Genomic DNA, 27,801 nt, shown 5'->3' with positions numbered 1-27,801 from the left:
CTGCCCAAGGGGTGTAGGCTGGGCCAGAGTGAGGCTGGCCTTTATTCTTTAAGGCTTCTGCCAAGAAACCTTCTTCCTGTGAGTCAGAGTGTTTCTCCCCATGAGTAGGGGCAGACCTGTCCTTACTAGGCTTACCTTTATGATTGGGGCTTTTGGAGGAGTGCTTCTTGGAGCTTTTGGATTTTAGCAGGCTCTCAGGGACATGTTTTTTCACTACGTGCGATAAACTAGCGTTTTTTGGAGCTTACAGCTGTTTTCGATGTGCGATGTCGACTTTCTACAGCGGGGCAGACCGCAGCCTCGTCTCCCTACTTTGTCATTTTGGGGACGGTGTCTTGCGACTTGTGGGGCCCGTCACGGGGTAATCGGAACCTCGAGTTCCCAGAGGACAAGGATTCTGTAGACCTCACTCTTGACTACGCTGTGTGTCGGCGTTTGGTCGATGTCAATTCCTTGCCTCGGGATGTATGTTTAGTGTCGGGGGTTGTGGTAGTGCTTTCGCCGCTGGGTGTCGTCCCTGTAACAGAGTCACCGGCCTGTCTTTAGGGGTCGAGGCCTGCACTTGGAAACCTAATGGTTCCCTGTTGCCTTCACTGTCTGTAAAGACCGCAATACTGCCATCACTGGAGGATCCCTCCACGTCCATGGTGGCCTCAGCCTGCATGGCGTGACGGGCCAAGCGTTTGATTCTCTGGTCTAAGAGGTTTTTGGTTTGAAGCGCCTGCAGGCTCGACAATGACCCTCATGATCGCACGCTAGACAAAAGTTGCACACATGGTGCTAGTCTAGCCACAGGAATTTTTTATTGCACATGGGGCAAAAATTTAAATGGGGTACTCTCAATGCTTAAGGGAAATGGCAGCCAGGCGAGAATGGGGAAAAAAGAGGGGAAAATGCATTCTACAATGACCGTCCCCGCTCCCCCTACTGTTAGGGGCTAGGCCTGGTGCAGCCTTCAAAGGCTGAAAGGGTCTGTCAAGTTTGGAATTCGTCCGACAGAAGTCTTTCCCACCGCGATGAATTAGTCGAAGTTTGTTCGGAAAAGGACAGAAAGTATACTAGACTTAATTTGTCATAAGCAAATGGCCTTAGCTGAAATCAACTCTGCATAAGCGTCCGCTCACAATGGTGGGAAAAACCATCTGAGGGACCTCGACACATGAAGGACCATGGGTACATGGACGTCACACTAGGGATACTATTACTGGCACACTCAACGTCCCTTCAAATTTCGAAAGCAACATCTGTAATACTCTGCAGCTTCCACTAGATGTCGGCCTATGCATAGCATGTGATCTAAGCAGAATCCACAAGCCTCAGAAATATATATCAAAATTGCTGATCAAATACGCTGGAACACAAAAAATATACAAATAAACCAGCAAAATGTGCCAGTTTTAAAAACGAATTGATGAATTCAAATGCATTGAAAAGGATAGAGGTGGTCGGGTTCTGGTCACTGTAGCACAAGAGGAAGACTGGTATGGAGAGCAACATGCGTTAGGCTGCATTTCTCCCTGCCATTTTTTGAATTGGGGGAATGACCTGCTTTTTAAGTGGAAAAATTCCCAAAAAGGGTAATTAAAAAACTAAAAATAAGTTTGGGGGGAATTCACTGTCATTGCCGGAAGGAGATGCATGGCTTGTTGTCTGCTGCTGGGGCAAAAGTAAAGGGCAGAGGATGGGCTATGCACAGTAAGGGGATCCCCAAATTGGATCCAACCTGAAACAGAATGATCATACCTCTTGTGCACCTGCAGGTGTACTTGCTTACACGGCATTTAAAAATGCCCAAGTTTTATGGGAAAGCAATGGTGTGCTGTACAATGCAGCAGCAACGAGGAGCTTACAAGCAGGATGCAGGGGAAACCGATGAGCTGGGATGGGTAGTGGCAACAGGGGAGGAGGAACTGTAGAGGGGGAGACCAGGGTGGAGTGATCAGTAATCCGTAAAATGTTCTTTGAAGGACAGGGGTCTTCAGGTCCTCCCTGAAATGTAGGATGTAGGGAACAAAACGGATCTGCATTGGTAACTGGTTCCAGAAATAGGGTGCTTAGCTGGAACATGTCCTTTTCTTGTCCACCTCCCCCTCGACATTTCAAGCCTGGCGATGTTGCGACTTCTGGCGGTGTGCTGGAAAGGGAGTTTCTTGGCCAAGAAGGGGTGTTTTGGTTGCAACAGCTTTGTAGGCGATACCTCACGTTTTCACAGAGTAAATTACTTTCTTGTAATTTACTTTGTGTACATTACTTCCACTTTTTGTAGGCATTTGTGGGTTAAGGGCAAAGAGAGGGGGGGGGGGAGAGGGTTTGGGGTGAAGGTGGTAGTGAAGAGGGGATTGGAGAGAAACCGCCCGACCCCCAATGAAGAAAAATTTGAAGTAAATTACAACAAAGTAATTTTCTTCATTGAAATGACAGAACTGATGATACAGGCAGTCTAGAACATGCCTGCCTGAAGAGGTACACAGTGCACGTCCTTGGAGATGGGGGTGATGTGGTCAGGTTATTAAATCTTATGGGGCATGTAGGTAGGTGACCTATGTTTGGATGATGGACATGGTCCTGCAGTCGAAGATGCAACTGATAGTTGTGCTTTATCTGCATATTGATGTCTGCGTTGGCATGGAGTTCCCCCAGAGGTTCCACATAGAGGATGAAGATGTGGAGCCCTGTGCAACTCTGCAGGTTGCTTGATGGCACCAGGATCTGTTGTGGCCCATCTCAATGATGGGTCTATGTTGGAGTAGTATGAGGCAAAACACTTCAGGACTGTTCAGTCAAGGCACATATAAGTGACCCGACTGTTGAGGGCGTCATTTATCAGGGGGCAAGGCGATTCCTTGGTGGCGAGGCAGTGGTAAGGGGCAGGTCAAAGGGAGCTTGGGGTGGGCAAATGTGTTAGAGGCTATTGTGGATTCTGGAACCCAGATTGGCTCGAACCTAAAAACAGAATACGATGCAAGGGAGGCACCCATTTCGTGCAAGTGGACCAGCGGGAGGTGCCGACTTTTCGTCTCCATTTTGGGGTTAACAAAAGAACTTGAAACCACTGGTCTCCTTTTTGCATTCTGGCGGCCATTGCGGGCTGAGATTTCACAGATTTTTTTTCCTAGCGAAACAGTCCTCTCCCATTGGAGAGCGCCTGATCTATTCATGGAACTCGCCCAGCAGAGTGGTGTTCTGCCAAGACCCGTTTCTCTCTTTGCAGAACAGATTGTACGGATGGAAACTTTTCGCTGCCACCGGCGGAACATGACCTGCAATCACATGCATCACCTCTGGATGCTGAAATATTCATTTCCAGAGTCTCTGGCAAGGTGCAACTAACAAAAACAGTTAGAAAAACAAAGAAAGCACATCATTTCCATAGATAATAAAAGAGCACCGCTGCCTTTTCATGTCAACATGATTCTAGCCATAAAAAACAAAAACTTCAAAAACGTGAATAGCATTTTTTGCGTTTTCGTTACCAATGGCAAATTCTAACACTTCGAACAATACAATTATTCCAAGTGATTCACAGAGCAAGTTCGCACCAGAAAAAAGTTCAAAACAAAAGTTCATTAAAAGCACACCTTCAAACAGTTCAAACAAAATCATGGCAGCCACGTTTAAGAAAATGAGGACTTATTTGGGGGAGGAGAGGACGCACCTGTCACTTAAGACTACTCCCTCGGCTCCTGGTGGAGCTATGGAGAGCTGGAACGGAGTGTTGAAGTAATGTTGCTGTTCATCAGAGCGATGGACCACCTCTCCTCCTCGTACCACCAAAAATCCTGAATCCCCCAAATTGGCTGTATGTAACCGATGCCGGCTGCGATCCAGAATGACTATGCATGCAGTGCTGCTTCCTGAAATAAAAGGGTCATTGTTAAAGTCTTGCTTGGACCATGCATGGTCTCAAACGTCCAAAAGCGCAAATAAGAACAATTTTCTTTTGCTCTACAGGGGAGCGAATATGTACAGGTTTTAGGTTTATGCTTCGCCAAACCACTGCAGTAGTTTAGGCACATGGGAAATCTAATGGAATAGCTCGCCAGGTAGTGGTAAATTAACTTTGCACTGCAGACAGGAGCATTGCCTAAAACGGTCCATATGACAGCTTGCACTACACCGAGTGGAGCCTCATCTATCACTCAGCACATCTGCTGCCAAGACCCCTTCGGCGAACAGTGGGTTGAACACGAGCGACCTTTGCTCCACATACACACTTCAATGAAGACGTAAACGAGAAGGTGCCGCTGTGTCGGAAAACAGACTTGCATAACCGAAGTAACAACGTTATGCTTACTAAGACTTGCACTAGCCGGCCAAGCAGTTGCGCTATGGTTTGCTCACTTTCTTCTTGCTGGGCATGGCTTATGCATTCATCCCTACACTTACTGCAATTTCACCTGTTGTGGAAGGAGAAATCATTAACCCAGCCGAATGTTTATTTTCTTTTATATAGAACCAATCTCCTGAAGTCGCTTCAAAATAAACTAGAACACTTCAAAAACAGGGTTGGAAGAAGCCAGATCAGCACATTACATTAGAGTCCAGGCTGAACTTAACTGTTCAGTCTTCATTATACATGTCTTCAATATATGAGACGGAACCCTACTGAAATATGTAACCTGCTTCCATTTTGTGATTGGTTCAACCACCCTCAATTACGATGAGCCTGGAAGCCATTGGTATTTAGCTACACATTTCTGGTGGTGAAAGTTTTGTGCACAAAAACTTTGGCAACAGTTTTTTTTATTGTGTTTTGATTCCCAACTGTAAACAGAAAGGAAACTTTCAAAAGTACATACAACATCTATAAAATAACGTTCACAACTACATATACAAATTATGAAATAAAAGCAATTGATATCCTTTGCAAGATAAAAGAGTGTTACACACCTTTTCTTAAACTTATCCTCCAGATTATTCACTACTCAAATACGCAGATCCATTAAAAAAAAAAGAGAAATGTGTCCATTCAAGAGCCAACCGGCTAACTCAAAGACTATCAGTCTATTTCTTGTTTTCCTCCCCCACTCTACCTAGTTTCTGCAGAATTTTGTAGAGCAGGTCACAAAGGTAAAATTTGGCTCTGCGTTTGGCCCCCACCCCTCACCGTATCGAATGTACTGGTCATATCAATTGAGGCCATATAGACGGTCCCAATTGATTTCTTCTTTACTGCTACTCATGTGTTGTAGGGTGAAAGCATTTAAAGGGGTGCCCATGCCTGTTCGGAAGCCTATCTGGGAATCAGTTAACAACCCTCGTGCATTTATTTCTCTTGAGATCGCGCAATAACAGGGTGCCCAAAATTTTAAGTTGGCTGGATTGAGTTGATCCTCTTTTTTAAAGATTGGTACAATGTGTGAATATTTTCTGGTACTTTTGATGTGTGGGGTATGTGTTGGAAAAGCTCCCATAAGGGGTTGCCCATAGCTCCATGTTTTCCTTAATAACGACCGGTGGATGTTATCTGGCCCAGGAGCTCTTGAGGGCTTCGCTCTGCCAATTGCCCACACCATATCCTCTCGTTCCCAAGGGCAGATTTGTTCCACACGTGACTGCTCTTTTAAATTGAATACGGGTTTCTCATCGGGGATGGTATACTTTTCATTAATAAACTTATTAAACTTTTAACAGACTCTTCTATCATGGGCTTGTTTCCTTTTGTCAAAGACCAGAACTTCCCTGCGTCTTGTTTTATCAATGAGGTGACCATCTCTTGATTTCTCTTAATTTCCGTTTCCCTTTTGATCAACTTAAGTATCTGTTTATAGCGTACCACCATCTTATTTTCTAAAAATAACTTTAGACAGAATTCAACCTACATATCTCCATTTCTTTTCAATTCCTTGATTGTAGCATCAAAATAATTGGGATAAGCTTGATTTCCCTGCACATATCCCTTCTTACTAATACATTTCAGGAATAATTGAAACTTCACGGCAACAGTACAGATGGGGATGGACCGAAGACTTGCCAAATTCGTTAAAAACAGACAAGGAGACCACAGGGCTCTTGCATCCCAAGTGTTTTAATATTTTTACAGCGCCTATTCATAATCAACAAAATCAGGTAAGCAACTAGTCACCAGATGTAGTGCAGTAAAGAAAGACCTTACTGGTCAACACCGTATTCATTTCAGACCACTGCTTAAATGGAAAGGGGGCATAGCAAGGCTTTGCTATGGGAGAACCAGGGTCAAGACTGCAGCGTTGGAGAAAAGGCCCCTATCCGACATGACTGGCAAACCGCATAGCTCCATGTACCCACTGAATGGCGTTAAAGATAGGCCCTAGTGCTGTGCAATGCTTCCTTCTGACACTTTAAGGGCTTTAAAGAAACAGGCAGTGGTGACCGGTCCCAATATGCCGGGGTTGGCAGGGTTAGGGGTGAGAGTGAGAGAGGAGTGAGAGAGTGAGAGAGAGTGATATGGGGGCTAGATGTTCAGTGCATAATGTCATGGCTTACCAATATTCTGAGGCGAGTGTTGTGTGCGTATCCAGACCTAGTGCTTTTAGAATGGAGTGCAAGAGTGTGGGCCCAGTGTGATATATGCATATTGAAAGCTTGAAAAGGCACATGTGAAATCACCATGTGTTTGCGTTTCAGGAGCTAGCGAGTCATGCTTATTCAAAGCATATGATTAGTCTACTCAAATCTCATGCGCAATCTGCTTCCCCCCCCCCTTCATTCCATGAGCCATTACTCCTATGTCCACTGAGCTCAATGATTAAAAGCCCTTCTCAATTGTCGGACTTTGATTTAATGTGCTAGATGGGTGCTGCGAAAGGACAGAATATGCTATGGTGGATAAAACCGAGGAACAGGGTATATTTTAAGCAGATTCAATTCCTCAAACATGTAGTTAACCCATAACTATAACGCACGTTTGAAATCAAACTTTTTGAAACCATAGTTAATCGCAAATTGCCCAATTCGATCTCTAAATGCACCATTTCCAGGTAAGGGTTAGGGGTATGTGGAAAATGTATGACTACAAGTTCGAGTTGAGTTTGAAAAGCAGGTTTTTTGAGTCTATGTAAACACCAATGCAATTAGCTTTTCTCGCACTTTGTTCTAGGTAAACATAATTGGTATTGCATAGCAATTTGTGGTGGAAAAACACTAAATACACGACCACCAGTCAGGCTTCAGAGCAGCCAGAGGCACGGAAACTGCCCTGCTGAATACCAGTGAAGACTGGCTCTCAAATCTCGATTCCAACTCTCCTTCCATTGTAATCCTTATTAAACTTTCCTCCGCCGGTGATAGTCAATCATGTCACCGTTATAGATCTGCTCTGAGATACCATTGGCATCACGGACCTGGCACAAGACTGGTTGACCTTCGTCTCGGACCGGCCATCCCAGGTTCAACTGGGCCCTTTTCCCCTTCTCCATCAACACACTTCACCTCTGGCATCCCTCAGGGCTCTATCCTCTACGTGGCTCTTCACATCTACCTTGACCCTATGGCCCATTTGATCTCCACCTTCTCTCCTCACTATGTGCAATGCGGACGAAACACAGCTCTCCTTCAAACTTCCCTCAACTGCCTCCTTCCCCCCATTCCTGTCTGAATGCTATTCAGGCATGTGTGCTGCCAACGATCACTGCCATAATGCCAGTAATACGGGAGATCCTTCTCATTGGGACACCAGCTCCCTCCTATTCTCTGGCTGAAAAACCTTGGCATCATCTTGACTCCACATCACAGACCTTGCCAAGAAGGCCCACTTTCAGCTGCCCCTCCTCAAGAGGCATTTCTCCATTCATCACCTTCCCCCAGAAACTCAATGTGTCCAGAGCTCTGGTCCCCTCTAGGCTAGACTACTGCAACAGCCTCTTCCTTTATCTGCCCAAATCCTCCCTCCGCCCCCTTCAACTAATCCAGAATAGGACTAAGACTTATCCCTGACCTCAAGTTGGGGACCTTCAAGGTGATAGACGATGCTGTGACAATCCTAGATAGCCATCCTTGCTTCTGAATCCTTTTATCTCACTGTAGCAATCAACGACAATCTACATGGTCACATGTTGTCTGTTACCCAGGAAGGGGGTAATGGAGATAGGGGGTTAGTAAGCTGGACAGGAGGGGTCGGTGGAAGGCTTTTTGGGGAGAGGGTGCACAGGGGAGTGCTTGAGGCGGTAGCAGTAAGGAGCCAGAGGCAAAGGAATTAGCCAAGGCTGGAGCCAGGGAGTCAATGTTGTCTTCGATAGTTCTGGAGAAGCAGGGGAGGAGACTTTCATAGAGAGGACCTGTCTAGATATCTCACCAGTTGGTATGGGTGAGAAAGAAGGAGGGAACGGGAGGGGGATTCAAGGGAGGCCTGAAAGCGGGTGAGGGAGAAGGGAGGGGTGCAGAGGAGAGGACATGATGTCCTGAGTTTGTTATGAACTGAGAGGCCAGTGCAGGGCAGATGGTCTGGGATGGCAGAGGAGAGGTGGAGACTGCAGAAGGATAGGCAAGTTCCTTGCAGATTTTGAACAGTTCAGCCGTGTTGGAGACCCCAGAGATGTGGGCTTGGATATAGGCCTTCAAGCTGAGAGTCTGTATTGCCTTTGGAGCAGACGGCAGGCCAGTCTGTCAGAGGATGTGCTTGAGGTTGGCCACTTACGTTTCAGAGAGGTTAGGGGGGCATCAAACCAGGTGCTGCACTTGGAACAGGCTTCATGTAGATGAGCAAGGATGTCCAGAGTGTTGGAGATGGAGAGGTGAAGGTTAGCAAGGGGTGAGTCAGTGTGAGTCAGCGGCCGGAGTAGGAGGGAGAATGAAAGTGGCAGCAAAAGCAGCAAATGACACTCGCTTCATAAGTCGAATGATGGAAATGGACTGGCTGTGCGGGAAGAGCCTTAGCCGGGGACCCATGAGATCTAGATTGGGACATAAGGGCATGGTCAGACCAGGAGAGGGGTGTAGTGAGAGGGTTGGAGATGGGGATGTCTGCTGAAATGTAAGCCTCCAAAGTGCGTCTTGAGTATGTTAGACCGGAAGGCAGAATGGTGAGGGAGAAAGTCAGATGCTGTGGAAGTGTCCAGAGTCTGCATCAGGGGAGTAAAGGTGAATATTGATGTCTGAGGAAGAGAAGCTTGGTGGTGGAGGCGAGGTCGGAACACTCTGAAAAGGACGAGGGAAACCGGACCATGGGTCCTGTAGATGGTGGCAAGAGTCAGTGAGAGGATTGGGGAGACACCAAGCCTGCAGACTAAGCAGTCGAAGGAAGAGTAGGTCTGGGTGGGTATGATAGTAGCAAACACCCACACAGGGACCATCAAAGCCACTCTGCCACGCTGCAAGCCTTTTAGGTCTGGGCTTAGAAAGGATCATGTAGCCCTCTGAGAGGAGTGTGTCAAAAATGGTGACCAAGCTGGCAGTGAACCATGTCTCAGCGAGGGAGAGGACATTAAGGTCGAGAGCTTCAAGGAGGTGGCAGATGTCAGAGGAGTGTTTTGCGGCAGAGCAAGATTTGAGGGTAGCAAAGTGGAGCTGGTTGCCACCTTTGAAGGTCTTCCGAGGGGGGCGGTGGGGTACAGGAATAGGGTATGCCTGTCAGTGGTGGCTAAGGGGCCGGGGGGGGGGGATGGGGGCAGCAGGAGAAGGGGGTTATTTGAGACCACAGAATGCAATGTTTCGCAGCAGGCACTTCAAAAATATCCAGTTGTTACAGGTCCCCATCCTGTCCCCACCCCAAACACCCCTCTGCTGGGTCCCCCAGTTACTAGTGTGTGCAAAGCTCTCTGCACTGGCTGTTACTGTGCACTGATGGCGTTTACTGCCCGTCAACGGAGCACTGTGAAGTAGGTCACCCAGAACAGCACACAGTCTACCCCCATTGTTGCACTCCCCTTGAGCACGCATTCAAGAAATACATGGGGCGCCCATTATAGCCATGTGCAGACTCAGAATTTAATCAGCCGCACTGCATACATGCCGCGACTGCCGGCAGCCTTCCACATGCATCCAAAACTAGTGGCCATGTGTCGGGAGGGCAGGCTCCTCTACTAGGCGCTCTACTCTTCACCTCGCCTCCCCCACCTGTACTGTGTGCATCGCTGGCAGCCAGCAGCATCGGCTACCAGGACCCGCTCCCGGCACTTCCCCCAAGGTAGTCCAATATCAGCAGAGTGGCATAGTCAATCCAAGGATGGGACAAATGAATTCAATGCAGCAATTGCCCTTCACCCGATCTCAGGCCGCCGCCACCTTAGGGTCTACGCCAACCCAGACAATAACGGAGCTACCATTTAGCTCAAGAGTCGTGGTGTTGGGTCCCAGGTCTTGAAACACGTCTCCGGCAGAAATTAGCTTCTGAATGCAGGTATTAAGGATCATATATAGAATCGGTCTCAGGAGCCTGGGTCATTCCCTGCTCACGAAAATCGAAACCGGAGAACTCTGCCAGTGCAGAAAGGAAAACCAGAAGACAGGCATTCCCTGGCTATGCGCCAAGACTCTGGACCTACTCCCCATCAACATCAGACTCACCCAATCATTTCTACAGCTCAGGTAAGCGTTCAAGACCTTCCCTCTTCAAGGAATGGCTCACCGCCAACACCTAGATCCACACACCCTCAACTCCACACCCCTCTGCTCCACAGCTTCCCCCCTCCACAGCTTCCCCCCTCCCCTCCAGCTCGCCCCCCTCCCACAGCTTCCTCCCACCCCCTAAGCTATGTCCAACACACCCACCTGAAAATGTAACCATTTACAGATTTTAGATCTATACACTAAATAGTTAAATGGTTACTGACATCGTAAACGTATTTCACACTTGCGAGTACTTTTACAGCAATTTACTATGACAAGCAGTTTAAAAAGAAATCGTTCGTAAATGCAGTCATGGCAACCTAAAAAAAACGTCAGATTCTTCACAGGGTGCAAAATACATGTGGCAACCACATTTCCCTGTACCCAATTCCCTCAGTCACCTATCTCAAGAGCTGCCAGATTGTATTGAATTCATAAACTACTTTATCGAAAAAGTACTGAAACACTAGAGGTCTTCTCTTTAAGCGAGTCCCCATATCAGACCGTTGAGTTGGTATTCTGGGTCGTATCGCTTTTCACTCTTTAAAATAGGTTTTATTAAGCACCCAGCGCCGTGTATACATTTGCTCTACAAGGCTCACTGCTTTGGGGTTCAAGTGGCAAGCATGTGATTGTTAGTGTGAAGCACTATTAATACAATATTTCCAATGCGGTGGAAACCTTGTCTGCGGTAATGCCGTTCAGGCTGCAAATAAACAGAACATCCAGCTGGCATGACCTTTAAATTCATCTTAACTGCAGCCGGTGCTGAATCACGAGATCTTCAGGAACGGTTGGATTTCATGTTACTGAACATAGCCATAGGTCAGATAACTTAAAAGCACATGGGGAACCAACAACCGACAGTTGAACTGAATAGGATTTACAACTTCTACACACTTGTATATATGTCTGCATGAGAAATAATTAGTGAGCCAAACCCATCAATTGTGAAGCATTTTCTCCCCCACTCCACCCAAGCCTCGTCATCGAGCGCAAATCTGTACACCCCATTCGGCATAGCCAATTCAGCGCGGGCCAGTTTGGCGTGACCGGTTAGGTGCGACTAGTCCTGTGCAGGGATCTCAGCGCCAGCATGTTTCGTCATGGCAGTACAAGTATTTTAAAGAAATTAAAAAATAAAGAATTGATGATGTCTCGAACCCTGGCCTGCATGGCTACAAGACCGATGACCAACTAACTTACCACTAGGCTGTGGAGATCTTATAATTTTCAAATGCATCTGTCACTTGTATTAACCGTCATTCAGACTACGTTATGCTTAATATAATTAACTGTTGCAAATGAAATCGATAATATCTCTATGCCCTTGGGGTTAACTGAGCAGTTTCCCAAACCTGCAGGTCAGGGTACACGAAGGCCCAAATTCTATATATTATTATTTTTAATTAAAATTGCAATGCAAAATTAAACTTGCGCTGAAACGTCCGATCCAAATCAGCACACGCTGACCAGGTGGCGCTGAACTGTCCTGCTCCGAGCACAAACTAACGCTTGACAATTTGGTGCATTTTTGTTGCCAATACTGGGGCGCTGCAAGAGTTGAGGGCCTTTATGACCCACTTTCCAACTCCTACTGCAGTCAATTAAAGGTGTAAGGACTAAACATTTCTGTAACCTAACCCAACACTGCCAAAGATTCGACAAGTAGACTAGACGCAAACGAGCATATACAATATATGGTGCAACCTCCTCCCGTCCAATCAAATTCAGTGATATCTCCCCTCAGGACGCACGTCCCTTGGAATTTTGACGGCTAAATCACCTTTGTTAGAGATCTTATAAATTGTGGAACAGGTCTTTATTCACACTGGCTATTTTGCCCCTGGGCCACACTGACATTTATACTGCAATGTGTATAATTCTAGCAATGAAATGCCTCTGAAAGCAAGCGTAGCAAACCCAGCATGATGAAATGGCCATTGGAGACTTGAGAAACCTTAGAATCTGCATTTGTTTTAACTCCACATATACATACTTAGATGTTATGTGCTATGCGCCCCCGGTTTCAATCAACGCTTTCCAGGATTTATTTAGTACATAGTGCTTTATAGTACAAGGGGCACCTGTTCTACTCAGTCTGACTAATTGAGGTAGCTGTAATTTTCGCCTTTAATAGAAAGCCCAAAAAAGCCAATATTGCACAGAAGCTGGACAACTAATTTGGTTCAAAAGAGACTGGACAAGATGGAATCACCTTTGCAAGCATCAAAACAGGGGTACACTTGCAAATGAACAATGCCTATAATGCCAAAAGGCACTCAATAAAATGTGCTACGTCTATAGTTGCAATGCCGTTTGTTTTTAATAGCTATACATCTAGGGGAAAGGGGTGGGACGGTACCTTTACTAGACCGATTCCTTTGCATCTTTACAGATCTGTGAAAATATGTTCACTATGCCAAGTGACATTTTAGTGGGGTCAAAAAACAAATAATTCCTTGTATGGAGTATGGAAAGAAAAAAAAAAGACTAGCATAAAGATAATCATGGGAAAGAGCTGGCTGAAAGTCTGCATCGTAAGCAAGTGCTCAAACATGGCCTGTTCATTGACATTACCCCCTAAGGCCCAACCACTTTGCAGCTCAACTCACCTCGACATAGTCTAGGAACCAACACACAGGATTCCACACTTCCCCAAAGCTAGACTTGCTCGTGTGGGGTTTACGTAGCAGTGATCCAACAGTGACCAGTAACTCGCTCAGTTATTGCAATCAGTCAAAAAGATTGAAAATGAAATACTGGTTAACTGATCAAGGAGGTTAGTCTAACTCTCATATTGTACGTTGCCAACCCTCCCAAATGCCTTGCTTTGCTGTGGTTTTTTACATGACAAGGTGCTTTTCACTTTAAAATCAGCAAGAACAAACTATTACTTGTTGGTAAGGGCATTTTTTTCAAAAGTCATGGTGAGGGGAACATTAAGACCCCACCCTCCGTGAAAGTGTCCATAAAGTTAATACCACCTCACAAATGGTAGTGTGGCTGAGCAGTCAAGTGTTTTATTCTTCGGCGTTGGAGACGGCAGGGAGCAGTTTAGGCAGAACAAGTGGGAAAAAAAGAAAAAAAATAAAACCTTTAAAAAAAACACACCCCGTTAAAGTTAGAGGGGCCACTCTGGGTTGATAAGCAGGGGTTTTCAGACAAGAGATTTGGCAACAGTGTCAATAGTTGAAGTGCATGTTGTAGAAAAAGGGGGGGGGGGTGGAGTCCACTTCACAATAATTGTTGGTGGTTCAGTGTTGAGCCATGCCTCTAGGAGCGTCCCGAATCAGTGATGAGGCAGGGATACAGTGTCTGGTCAACTGGGTTCAAAACACAGTGCGGTCCCAGCAGCAGTGGCATGTACCACAAAGAAGCAGTAGGAGCAAGGAGATCCTGGAGGGGTACCCAGGGGAAAGAGTACTTAATATGCTGGATGAAGCTGATCCGGTCCAGGAACAGCAAGTGCATAGGTGAATTTGGGTGCCTGAATAGTCTCTAGCTAGCTAGAATTGGGGTCTCCAGTTGGTCGACTTGAACCACGGTTGCGGGCAGGGCCCAGCAAACAATACAACCACGAAGATCACCCACTAAGCAGGGTAATCCACAACACCAACAGCAGAGCACGTGAAGGAGCACTCATGAGGATTGTTGTTCGAAGACCACCATAGAAGGTCGTCGTCATGCGGGATGGAACTGGGATCATCTTGGAATCAAGTTTCAGAAGCCTGACACCAAGAGCTCTGAAGAGCCAGCTGCGTACGCCTCATTTTGAGAAGAGGAAGAGCAAGTATGCCCAAGGCCATGAGGCCCAGAAGCCTCTGGAACCACCAAGCCGTCATGCGCTCTGACTGGACAAAGAGCTGAGACGTGGCAAATATATCCGCAATCCTGTCCGCCTTCAAATACACCTTAGAGTCGATAGTGTGCCAACGGAAAACCAAGAAGATCAGGTCATGGGAGACCGTCATGGAAGATTTCCACCAGTTTATCGACAACCCAAGATTGAACAGGAGCTGGAGGAGAGACTGGAGATTGCTCAAAGCAGTCAGTGGACAAGGGCTGCATAGGAGCTAGTCGTCCAAATACGGCTGGAACAAGTTACTTACCTGTAACTGTTGTTCTCCAGCATGGGTCTGGCATGGATTCACATGCTCATGAATATTCCCCGTCAGGCTGGGAATCCTCGGTAAAGAAAAAATCAGCATCAGTTTCGTTTCTGATCGGTCTTTCTTAGTAGTGACCAATCACTTGTCTCTGGGTCATACTGCCCCCAGCCAATGACTGCCCTCTCCCTAAGCCCCGCCCCTGGCAGCCATCCTCAGATTTGGTAGCACGTAAAGTGGCAGTATGACCAAGTGAAGAGCCGCAGAGGGGTAGGAGGGAGAGTTTGCATGTGAATCCATCTGGAGAACAACAGTTACAGGTAAGTAACTTGTTCCTTCTCCAGCATGGGGTCTGGCATGGATTCACATGCTCATGAATATAAGAATACATAGCAATACACATGCACAACCACGGGAGGTGGCAAAGGCTCAATATCAAGCATCACAAACAACATTAAGCAACTCTTACCTCCTCACCAGGCACACCTTCAGGTGAACAGGTTGCGCAGCACTGCTTGGCTGACTCTGGACTCGTCCCTGGAATCCCGGTCGACGCATCAGAATCTCGTGAAGGTGTGCGTCAACCTCCATGTAGCAGCCCTGCAGATGTCCAGCAGGGGCACACCAGACAAGAACGCCGTGGTAGCAGCGATCGCTCTGGTCGAATGGGCTCTCGGACGGCAGGGCAACGGTCGGTTTGCCAACCGGTGACAGTGCATGAGGCAGCCGGAGAGCCATCTGGAAATGGAAGCCTTCGAGAGGGCCTTCCCTTGGATCACAGGTCCAAAGTTCACAAACAGCTGTGACGTCTTCCGAAAACTCTTTGTGCGGTCCACGTAGAACTTCAGCGCTCTAGCGACATCCAGCGAGTGCAAAGTCCTCTCTGCCGGCGACGGGAAGAAAACTGGTAACACCAAGGGCTCGTTGAGATGGAAGTACGACGGCACCTTGGGCATAAAGGAAAGTCCGGTATGGAGGCTTGCAGGATAGGGCCTGGATCTCTCCCACTCGTCGTGCGGAGGTGATGGCCACAAGAAATGCTGTCTTCCACAACAGGAACTTCAACGGTGCCGAATGCAGAGGCTCGAATGGCGGCTCCATGAGCCTGGTCAGCACCACGTTGAGCTCCCACGCCGGGGCCGGAGCCTTCACCGGTGGGAACGAACCGAACAGTCCTTTCATAAATTCTTTCACCAGGCGATGAGACCACAGGAATGGCCGTCCTGTAGTTCTGGTGTATCGAGAAATCGCTGCCAGGTGCATCTTGATGGAAGCATGCGCCAGTCCCGCCTTGGCCAGCAACAGTAGGTACGGTAGCACTTGAGTGGCCATAATCCGTAGAGGGTTAATCCTCTGTGCACAGCACCAGACAGAGAACCTCTTCCACTTGTGTCTGTAGCGCTTGAGAGTTGAGGAGGCCCTGGCCTTTGCAAGAACCTCCTTGCAGTCCGCCGGGATGTCGTACCCTCCAAACTCTAATGCTGCAGGAACCAGGCCTGCAAGTTCAGTGACTCCGGGTCGTGATGAAGGATCACGCCTCCCTCTCTGGAGAGAAGATCTGCGTCCGTCGACAGTTTGACTGGAGGGGACGCTGACAAGTCCAGAAGTCCCGGGAACCAGATCGGTCTCGGCCATGCCTGTGCGACGAGGATCATCCGGTACTGGGAGCTCTTGTGTTGGTTGATGAGTCGGAGCAGCAACGGCAACGGAGGGAACGCATACAGGAACAGGCCGTCCCAGCGGAACGAGAAAGCATCGCCCATGCTCCTCGGCTGGGGAAACCTGCTGGCAAACCTCTGGCATACTAGATGAAAGGGCACCAGAAACATACCCTGGCCAACGGCTCAATGCCACAGATCCTGGGCTTCCTTGATAGGGCTGGGGATCTGGTTCCTCCCTACTTCCGGATGTAGAACATCGTGGTGGTGTTGTCGGTGAAGATTCTCACCACCTTGCCCTGGAGGGACGGGAGGAAGGACCGGAGGGCCCAGAACACTGCTTGGAGCTCCAGTATGTTGATGTGGAGCGTCCTCTCCTCCGGGAGCCAAAGGCCTCTCGCGTGAAGATCTCCGGTGTGCGCTCCCTACCCCTCCAGGGAGGCATCCGTCATCACCGTCGCCTGGTGTGCTGGGGTCTGGAAGTCCGTGCCTGCTGCGAGATGCGCGCAGGTGCCCCACCACCAAACTCCTGTAAGGGACGCATCCGAAGCCTGCACAGGCGCACCAGATAGATGCACGAGGACATCATCCCGAGAAGGGACTTGATGGACCTCACCCTGGCCACGTCCGTGGCCAACAGACGCAGCACCTTGTTCAGGATGGCCTTCGTCCTTTCCTCCGACGGCGAGGCCAATCGCGCTGTGTCGAGCTTGGCTCCCAGAAACAGCGCAACCTGCGACGGGACTAGGTGGGATTTGGAGAAGTTGATGGAGAATCCCAGGTCCGTGAGCAGCCGGACGGTCTTTGCTGTGTGTTTGACAGCGAGTTCCCTTGTCCTTGCTCGGATGAGCCAATCGTCCAGGTAGGGGTAGACGTGGATCCCCTGCAGGAGCAGCTGCACTTGGTGAATACCCTGGGTGCCGACTTCAATCCGAATGGGAGGCCCTTGAACTGGTAGTGCCGTCCTTGGACTACAGACCTGAGAAACTTTCGGTGTCTTTTTAGAATGGGGATGTGAAAGTACGCATCCTCCAAATCCAACGACGATAGGAAGTCGGCTTCCTCCAGCTGGCCCAGTACGTGCTGGAGGGTGACCATCCGGAACTTCTGTTCCTTGATGTATTTGTTTAGTCGACGCAGGTCCAGGATGGGACGCCATCCTCCTGTCTTCTTTCTGACGAGGAAGTATTTTGAGTATACTCCGGAGCCCCGGAGCCTCTTTGGGACGAGCTTGATGGCTCCTTTCTTGAGCATCGCCCTTACCTCTAACAGCAGTTGAGGGACGTGGTTTTCCTTCCTGGCCACGGGAGGAATGTGTGGGCACGTTAGAAATTCGAGAGTGTGCCCGTGGGCCAGGGCATCCAGCACCCAATGGTCGGTGGAGATGGACTCCCATGCGCTGCTGATCTTTGTCAGCCGGCCTCCCACCGGGGTGCTCCGATGGGGTCCCGATGCCACGGCCGGTTCCGTCTTGCTTGGCAGCGGCCTTGCCGCCTTGGCCTCCCTGGCGATGACGGCGAGATCCACATGACTTGCCTCGTCCCCTTGTAGGCTTCCTGCGACGAGGAGCGGGCCGCCTGATGGTATGACGAGGAGCCGCGGCCGAATCCTTTGGAGGCACCTTGCTTGCCTCCGGAGTTCCGAAAGGGCAGCCGTCATTGCTGCAGAACTCCCAAGGCCCGAGCCGTCCGTCGGTCGGTCGGTCTTGATGGCCTGCAGCGACTCATCCACTGTCTTTCCAAACAGATTGTTCCCGTCGAACCTTGGCTTGCACATCTTGGCAGAAATCCGTCGCCTTGAGTCACCCCCACCGTCGAAGGCAAACACTGTTGCCCAACTGGCGGAAACCGTCGGCAATGTCTGTGGCCACCGTTCTGGCGTGGTCCGACATCACCTCATCTTCCTGTAGGATCGCTAGGGCCTCTGCCCTCTTGTCGTCCAGGAGGAAGTCCAACCGGGGGGCGATCTTGTACCACAACTACCTGTCGTAGCGGGCCACAATAGCTAGGGCGTTGGCCACCTTAATCGTCGTCGCCGACATGACTCGTCGTCCCATGGTGTCCAGTTTCTAAGGCACAAAGGGGCGGCCTCGGGGACCCGGTACTACTTCTCGTACCGGTCCCTCTTGGCAGGTGTCGTGGAAGGGTTATTCAGAAGAACAAGTCCCTCGTCCCAGATGTCATCCAGCAACAGCACCGCGAGGACCGTCTTCCTTTTGGCCTTGCGCCGTTGATGGAGGAATACTTCCTTCTTTTGTTCTTCGGGGCAGAGATGGAAAAGCTTGGATGCCCTGGCAATCGTGGCATGGAAGGAGCCAATTTCGTCAGGCGGGGAGGTCCGAGGAGGTGGTGATGGGAGGTCTGTCCCGTCGCCACCACCGTAGTCATCCGTCCCCATCGTGGCTGTATCTGTTCCGGTGTCATCCCCAGGGATAGGGGAAGGAGACAAAGGCTGAGAAGGCTGTGAGGGATGGGGTGAATGAACTCTCCTCTTGTTTGGAGGACTTCCCGACGGGCCCGGTTCCGCTGGGTCGTCCGTTGGGGGTAGGGGCAATCTCGTCCTTATCTTCGTGCATAAGGTTTGGATTGCCATCAAAATGGCCACCGAGTTGTCGTGTGGCTCGGGCTGCGACGGGCACGATGGTTGCTCCTCCTCCACAGGAGCCTCGTCGGCGCCACCGTCACTTGCTTCGTTGTCATGATCACTGCTTCCAAGGAGCCAGGACCAGCCCAACGTCCTTGGAAGCAGGCCCCTAACCCTAATCCTAGGCACCAGCGGTCCCCACGGGGACCTTTTGGACCTTGTCCTGGCGCCGGTGGCGCCAGGCTCATCCGAATCATCGGTCCCGGCACAGGAAGCGCCGGGCTCATAATATGTGTGCAGATGTTTGGGTGGACTTACCTGCAGCAGACCATGCTGCTTACTTACCAGCCACTTAGAAGTCCTCTGTGAACAGGAACTACTTTCTTACCTGGGTGGGGCAGCTCCATTCCCTGGATTCAGCATGGGGAAAGCTTCTAGAACTGGAACTCTTTTCTTACCTAGGCGGGGCCGTGGAGGAAGACACCTCATCACTCCAAGGCTATATAAACCACACCCGATAGAAGAAACGTGCTTCGCGTTATTCTGCATCTGCAGCAGAACGCTCACCGAGTCTGTTCCAGCCTTTCTTCTTTCGATCCTGAATCTGTAAGAATCATACTCACCATTCCTGTATCCTGGCGACAGCAGCACCTGCAGAGACAAGAAACAGCAGGTTAGCAAGGCAGTCTTAACTCGCAGTGCTTACTCACCTGATCCATTGGCTGCGGTCATTTCGGCACGCTGTATTTTCGCCTGTGAAGACAAAAGCATTGTCATTACTTACCGGCACTCCGTGAACTCTGGAATTCTTCACGCTGCATCGCCGCCTGCGGAGATAAAAGCATTGTATTTACTTACGGGCATTCCGCGGACTCCGGCGCTGCAAACAAACTTCTGAAAGACAAAAGAAGAGACATTAGACAGGTATTTTACTTACGCTCATCGCGCTCTTCACAATAGAACGCCTGCAAATACTCCGGTGCCTCTTCAACACGAACTACGCTGCAAGGGAAAAAACAGCTAGAGTGCTTGCATTTACTTACGCATTTCCAGGCGCCTTAGTTCATCTTCCTCAAGAGTCCTGCAAGCAAAAGGGGAGAAAAGCATCATACGAAGTCCTGCCTTGCACCTAAAGACTCTAAAGACTATAAAGACTAAAAAGGTGTCTGGAAACTCACCGCTCGTGCTATTAACGACGGTAACGGTCCTCTGAGTCCAAGAGGCCTATGTTTCACCAGTGAAGGAACTGGCAACAGCGCCCTGCATCAGACGCAGATGGAGAGTCCAGCATTCACCTATCTAAGGTGAGCACGTTGACCAGGGGGCTCTACAGAGAAGCTGGGGAGAGAGAGGAAGAGAGGCATTACACAACCCAGACCATTAACCCCTATATTCTTTCACCTGCAGAAACCTCACCCTACGAGTTCGTCACACAGTGCGAAGAGGTTCGACCCCAGAAGCCCATCGAGTCCTGCACATCACCTTTCGAGTCACAGACACCTTCCTGCCACGACCTGCGCCTCCGTGGGAATCAGGTGAGCGTTACAGAACGCGAAGCCCACCGCAAAACTCCTACCCAGGCGCAATGTAAACCTCAGACACTGATCACTTAGCCCAGTTGCTCTGGGAATTAAGAGCAGAAGAGCGTTAAGATCTGTCCCGTGACCTCGCATTTCGTGGTGCCCATGGTCCTCATTAATCCAGCACGTCCGGATCGTTTGCATGCAATTGACGCTTACATCGACAGCGGAGCAATCGGCAATTATGTGGACCGTGAAATGGCATCAAGGATGAATCTACCCCTTGTCCCTAAGGCAGTAAAGGACGTCATTACCACAGTGGATGGCAGGGAGATGGCCTCCGGACCAGTAACGCATGCCACCCAAGAAGTGACGCTAGTAAGCCAAGATGGACACCGGGAGAAAATTGTGTTTGATGTGATCAAGGCCCCTCAGTTCCAGATCATTCTGGGACTCCCTTGGTTAGAGAAACACAATCCTCAGATCGACTGGCGAGCAAAGACGGTTCAGTTTCCAGAATGTTTTACCACTTGTTATCCTCGGCCTGAAGTTTCAGTGGCGGCAATTTCTTCTGAGGTTCCTACATTACCTTCCGACTACCAGGAATTCCAAGATGTCTTTCGAAAGGATCAAGCTAACACCCTGCCTCCTCATAGGTCTTACGACTGTCAAATAGACTTGATACCCGGAACAACTCCTCCTTGCAGTAGGATTTATGCCCTCACCGAGCCAGAGAATCTTCACCTCAGACAATATCTGGACCAATACCTAGCTAACGGGTTTATCCGTCCTTCTAAGTCTCCAGCTTCCTCGGCTTTGTTCTTCGTTCCGAAAAAGGAAGGAGACCTTAGAACTTGTATAGATTACCGCGCCCTGAATCAAATCACCGTTAAAAACAGATACCCGTTACCTTTGATCCCTGAACTCCTGGACCAAGTCAAAGAAGCATGTATATATACAAAGTTGGATCTCAGAGGAGCCTACCACTTGGTACGAATAAAAGAAGGCGATGAATGGAAGACGGCCTTCCGCACCAAGTATGGGTTATTCGAATATCAAGTGATGCCCTTTGGACTTTGTAACGCTCCTGCCGCTTTCCAGTATTTTATGAACGATGTCCTTAGAGAACTCACAGATGTGTGTGTTGTCTACATTGATGACATCCTTGTCTATTCATCATCTGAAGAGGAACATCAGAGACACGTTAAAAAGGTTCTCGAGAGACTGCGTCAACATAACCTTTTTGCCAAGCTTGAAAAATGCGTTTTCAACGTAACTGAAGTTGAGTTCCTGGGATTCATATTGTCACCTAATGGGGTTCATATGGATTCGAAGAAGGTTGATGCAATCATCAAGTGGCCATCACCAACCTCGGTAAAAGGAGTTCGAAGCATGTTAGGTTTCGCTAACTTTTACCGCAGATTCATTCCTGAATTCTCCCGGATAGTCCAGCCCATCACCGCTCTGTTAAAAAAGAACAAACGTTTTGAATGGTCTACTGAAGCAGAACAAGCTTTTCAGGACTTAAAAGCAAAATTCATTTCTGCACCTGTTCTGAAACATCCTCGCCCAGAACTCCCCTACATCGTGGAAATGGATGCTTCTAGTCTTGCTATGGGGGCAGTTTTATCACAAAGAGATCCAGTCACACACCAATTACATCCTGTAGCCTTTTGGTCCCGCAAATTCTCGGCTCCCGAGATCAACTATTCCATTACAGACAAGGAACTTTTAGCTATCAGATCGGCCTTTAAAGCCTGGCGACATTATCTTTTGGGAGCCAGACACACAGTCACCGTAATGACTGATCACCGCAATCTACAATACCTGAAGACGGCCAAAGCTCAGTCTTCCAGACAGCTTCGCTGGGCTCTGTTTCTGGCTGAGTTTGACTTTATAATCACTTATCGACCCGGCAGTAAAAACGGAAAAGCAGATGCTATCTCTCGGATGGGAGTAGATGAACATTTGACCAATCCAGAACCAATACCCATAATCCCGGAACAAAGGATTTTGGGGTTAGTCAGCACTCAATCCTTTGAAGACATCAAGACTGCAGTCAAGTCACTCCTAACTCCGGCCGATTTGCAGGACTGGCAATTAAAGGGAAAAGAATTCAGTGGATCAAGACCTACCATATTTCCAAGGACGATTGTACTTGCCCTGTGAGAAAATACAAAAACAAGTAATCTCCGCTTATCACGACTCTCTGATGGAGGGTCACCCTGGCATTACCAAAACCATGGAAAAGATCAAAAGACATTTCTGGTGGCCATCATGGAAGAAGGATATTAGAGACTTTGTAATCTCCTGCGGTGTATGTGCCCAGAATAAAAGTCAGAAGGAGAAACCAGCCGGCCTTTTACACCCTCTGGATATTCCTCCCTGTCCATGGCATACCCTGTCCATGGATTTCATCACGGACTTACCTCCATGCTCAGGGTATAATACCATTTTATTAGTCGTGGATCTATTCTCCAAGATGGCTCATTTCATTCCCCTGAAGGTCCTACCTTCGGCTTCGGTATTGGCCCGAGAATTCTTAGAAAACATCATTCGGTTACACGGTTTTCCCTCGGTTTTAATCTCCGATAGGGGAAGTCAATTCATCTCCCACTTTTTGCGAAGTTGCTGTCGTCTAGCCCAAATTGATGTAAGACTTTCAACCAGTCACCATCCCCAAACTGACGGACAAACCGAGAGGACAAATCAGACTCTAGAGCAATATCTGCGTTGCATGCTCCAACAAACTGAAAACCCTTGGAAGGATATTCTGTGGATCGCTGAATACGCTTACAACAATTCGACTCATTCTGGAACCGGGAAGACTCCCTTCTTCCTATTATACGGACATCATCCTAGAACCTCTAATTTGGATCCTCCCCAAGAATTCGAAACACCAGCTGTGGATCATTTACACTCTGAGATTACCCGTGCTTTTAAGGAAGCCACTGCCCATCTGCAAAGAGCTAAAGCTCAAGTCAAAAAGGGAGCAGATCGACACCGTAAAGAGGCCCCTCACTACGCAGTAGGAGACCAGGTCTGTTTATCCACTAAGCACCTGCCTCTAAAAGGATCCCGCACCTTCAACCCGAGATACCTTGGACCCTACACCATCTCTACCATAGTTAATCCGGTGGCAGTCAAATTGGAATTGCCTACGCATATGAAAATACATCCAGTATTCCATGTCTCCTTATTAAAACCAGTACAACCAGAAACTCGATTGACTGAACTCCCAGAACCCGTCTTGGTAGACGGAGAACTCGAATTCGAAGTAAAGAACATCCTAGACTCCAAAATCTCCAGATCTAAATTATACTATCTGGTCGATTGGAAAGGATACGGTCCCCAGGAAAGGTCTTGGGAACCCTCAGAATATGTCCACGCACCTCGTCTGGTCAAGAGATTCCATCTGAATCACCCCGACAAGCCAAAACCCCGGAGAAGACACGCTTAGGAGGGGCCTTGAGGGGGGGGGGGGGTACTGTCATGATCACTGCTTCCAAGGAGCCAGGACCAGCCCAACGTCCTTGGAAGCAGGCCCCTAACCCTAATCCTAGGCACCAGCCGGTCCCCACGGGGACCTTTTGGACCTTGTCCTGGCGCCGGTGGCGCCAGGCTCATCCGAATCATCGGTCCCGGCACAGGAAGCGCCGGGCTCATAATATGTGTGCAGATGTTTGGGTGGACTTACCTGCAGCAGACCATGCTGCTTACTTACCAGCCACTTAGAAGTCCTCTGTGAACAGGAACTACTTTCTTACCTGGGTGGGGCAGCTCCATTCCCTGGATTCAGCATGGGGAAAGCTTCTAGAACTGGAACTCTTTTCTTACCTAGGCGGGGCCGTGGAGGAAGACGCCTCATCACTCCAAGGCTATTTAAACCACACCTGATAGAAGAAACGTGCTTCGCGTTATTCTGCATCTGCAGCAGAACGCTCACCGAGTCTGTTCCAGCCTTTCTTCTTTCGATCCTGAATCTGCAAGAATCATACTCACCATTCCTGTATCCTGGCGACAGCAGCACCTGCAGAGACAAGAAACAGCAGGTTAGCAAGGCAGTCTTAACTCGCAGTGCTTACTCACCTGATCCATCGGCTGCGGTCATTTCGGCACGCTGTATTTTCGCCTGTGAAGACAAAAGCATTGTCATTACTTACCGGCACTCCGTGAACTCTGGAATTCTTCACGCTGCATCGCCGCCTGCGGAGATAAAAGCATTGTATTTACTTACGGGCATTCCGCGGACTCCGGCGCTGCAAACAAACTTCTGAAAGACAAAAGAAGAGACATTAGACAGGTATTTTACTCACGCTCATCGCGCTCTTCACAATAGAACGCCTGCAAATACTCTGGTGTCTCTTCAACACGAGCTACGCTGCAAGGGAAAAAACAGCTAGAGTGCTTGCATTTACTTACGCATTTCCAGGCGCCTTATTTCATCTTCCTCAAGAGTCCTGCAAGCAAAAGGGGAGAAAAGCATCATACGAAGTCCTGCCTTGCACCTAAAGACTCTAAAGACTATATAGACTAAAAAGGTGTCTGGAAACTCACCGCTCGTGCTATTAACGACGGTAACGGTCCTCTGAGTCCAAGAGGCCTATGTTTCACCAGTGAAGGAACTGGCAACAGCGCCCTGCATCAGACGCAGATGGAGAGTCCAGCATCCACCTATCTAAGGTGAGCACGTTGACCAGGGGGCTCTACAGAGAAGCTGGGGAGAGAGAGGAAGAGAGGCATTACACAACCCAGACCATTAACCCCTATATTCTTTCACCTGCAGAAACCTCACCCTACGAGTTCGTCACACAGTGCGAAGAGGTTCGACCCCAGAAGCCCATCGAGTCCTGCACATCACCTTTCGAGTCACAGACACCTTCCTGCCACGACCTGCGCCTCCGTGGGAATCAGGTGAGCGTTACATTCGTCCCCCTCGTCGGGATTCCTCCCGTGGGACGGGGCCTCCCCAACCTTCCTGTTGAGGCCATCCACGACTTCCACCAACTCCTCCGCGGAGGCTGTGTCCGTTACTGCCACCCCCCCTCTTTTTCCACCGAGGTCTTCATGGGGGTCTTCTTGATGGGCTGGGAAACTCTGGGCCCCGAGGATGCCTCCACTGGGGTAGCCTCCACAGGCTTCGCCAGGGCCATCGCGACTACTTCGGTAGAGGCCTTAGCTGGGTGAATCAAGGCCTTCACCTTGGGGGGAGGGTCACCGCCTCGCTCCCCCTCGGCTGGTTCCTTGGAGATCGACCGGGGCCTCTCCAGAAGCTTAGCCGGGTTCTCAGACTTTATCTTCCCTGAGCCAGAGCGTTGGCTCATGGTTGATGGTTGCGGTGACTGTGCGCCCTGCCTGGCAGCCAAGGAGCCCGACTGTTCGGCGTTCCCGGTGCCCGCAGACTCGTGGTGCTTTGCCTGCTGTTGGGCCCCCGTCGCTGGAGCGCCCTCACAGGACTTAGAAGACAGCTCGGACTTCTTCTCACCTGCTGGGTTCTTTCCTTCCAGCCAGTTGGCGAGACGGGTCCGACTATCCCTCATAGTCCGATCCTTCATGTTCATGCAAAACATAGCCCTCCACGTGCGTTTTGTCTCTGTGAAGGCAATAGTGGCATCTCGAATGCTAGTCCTCCTAGAACACATTCTGTAATCCACATCCAGGGCAGTTCCGAAACAGCTTGGATCCGGGTGTCTAGCTTCCTTTCTCCTGGGCCATGTCCACGAGGTAGGACACAAACTTCTGGAATACTCCAAGAAGCATAACTCGACGAAAACCTCGCCCTTGAGGGGCGTAGAAGATTCTAAAACGGGTCCCCATTGATCGGAAGTAGAAACGGTGGAGCTTGATGCTCGATTGACCGAATAAAATGATAAATCTTGAAAAAAAAAACGCAGTAAAAGCTCGAGAGCTATGAGCTATAGCACGAGGACTCCCAACACTTGAACGTGCAGTAAAAATCTGAGGATGGCTGCCAGGGGCCGTGCTTAGGGAGAGGGCAGTCATTGGATGGGGGCAGTATGACCCAGAGACCAGTGATTGGTTACTACTAAGAAAGACAGATCAGAAACAAAACTGATACTGATTTTTTTCTTTCCGAGGATTCCCAGCCTGATGGGGAATATTCATGAGCATGTGAATCCATGCCAAACGCCATGCTGGAGAAATACATGAACACCCTGTAGCCAAAGGAAAGCTGCGATGACCGACATCTTCGTAAAGACATGCAGCGCCGAGCTGAGACCAAAAGGGAGCACACTGAACTGCAAGTGCTCCCCTCCCAGGGAGAACTGCGGATATTTGCGATGTGTCCCGGTCTGTTGGAAGGAAAGGTGGGGTGGGGTAGGGGAGGGGCAAGTGAAAGCCCACCCGAGCGATGAACAAAACCTACCGGTCTTCGGTGATTGTCTGCCATGCCTCCAGATGAAACGCGATTCATCCTCCCACCGGAGTCTCATGCGACCGAAAAAAAAATATATATTTTGCAGATTTGTCGGCAGGGAATCTGCCCTTGGAGAGGAGGCTGATGGCAGAGAGAAAAACCGACCATGTTGCAATCGGAGGTTCAGTTCTGCGCGCCCCGGCCGTCCTGAAAACCCCTGAAGCCAGAGAAGTATTGAGACCGAGACCCTGACCTCTGTGTATAAGGGGCCTTAGCTGGGACCTTTGCCAGGACCGACAAAGACTTGGCGGTTTGGGTGCTCGCCTTCATCTTTTTAAGTTCGTCATCCGTAGAAGAATGAAACAATTCCTTGCCAAAGCGTGGCCGCAGGTACCACCATCGAGGAAGGTAGCGGACAAGACGCCAAGGCCATCTCCTCAGAGGTGTGGGGCCTGTAACTAGAGTCAATTCTCTTACTGATATGTAGCCCGGTGTGGGGCTTATCCCAGACCTTGTGGGCCTCAGCCAAATGTCTTTCTGGAGGAACAGGCGGGTGCTCTCTAGTGGTGACAAGGTGAACGCTCCCGAAAGCACCCCCTCCTGTAGAGCAGGGGCTTCAGGTACTGGAATGTCGAGGAGGGCCTTCATATGCAGGACCCGGTCATGAATGCTCTAACAGAGCGTGGCTGCTCATTGCTATCCTGATCTGCTTGAGGGTCAGAGAGCAAATCGTGAGCAGACGGCTGTACCGCAGCAGGTTTTAAAGTGCTATCCTGTTCTACCAGTGTGTTCTCTATGGGAGACAATGGGGGTAGGGGAGGAAGAGTTGGAGGCGGACCAAGAGGAAGAGGTGGTACCACCGCAGAAGCTGCTGGAGCAGCCGGAGTGAAAGGCGGAGGCAGAGGTTCTGGGTAGGTCTCCTTGAAAAGACCCTTAAAATACTCCTTGATAGGGTCAGAGCGCATGAGCCTCTGAAATTTCCTGAAAAATACATCCTCTGATTAAGGTTTAGGCGCTGGGGTAGGCAG

General features: G+C 49.4%; 1 protein-coding gene across 1 annotated transcript in view; it reads right to left on the bottom strand.

The window, feature by feature from the left end:
• PPTC7 (protein phosphatase targeting COQ7) overlaps positions 1-27,801 on the bottom strand; it is a 262,662-nt gene that overhangs the window by 109,870 nt on the left and 124,991 nt on the right. The window contains exon 3 of the mRNA XM_069619545.1: positions 3,656-3,854. Within this exon, the coding sequence (XP_069475646.1) occupies positions 3,656-3,854 (199 nt within the window). The remainder of the gene's footprint in view (positions 1-3,655; positions 3,855-27,801) is intronic.

The sequence above is a fragment of the Ambystoma mexicanum genome, chromosome 10 (genome assembly GCF_040938575.1).
Source record: "Ambystoma mexicanum isolate Mex_15411 chromosome 10, UKY_AmexF1_1, whole genome shotgun sequence".
In the NCBI taxonomy this organism is placed as follows: domain Eukaryota; kingdom Metazoa; phylum Chordata; class Amphibia; order Caudata; family Ambystomatidae; genus Ambystoma; species Ambystoma mexicanum.
Note: the sequence above shows the minus strand (reverse complement) of the source record. Positions and strands in the feature narration are given on the sequence as shown.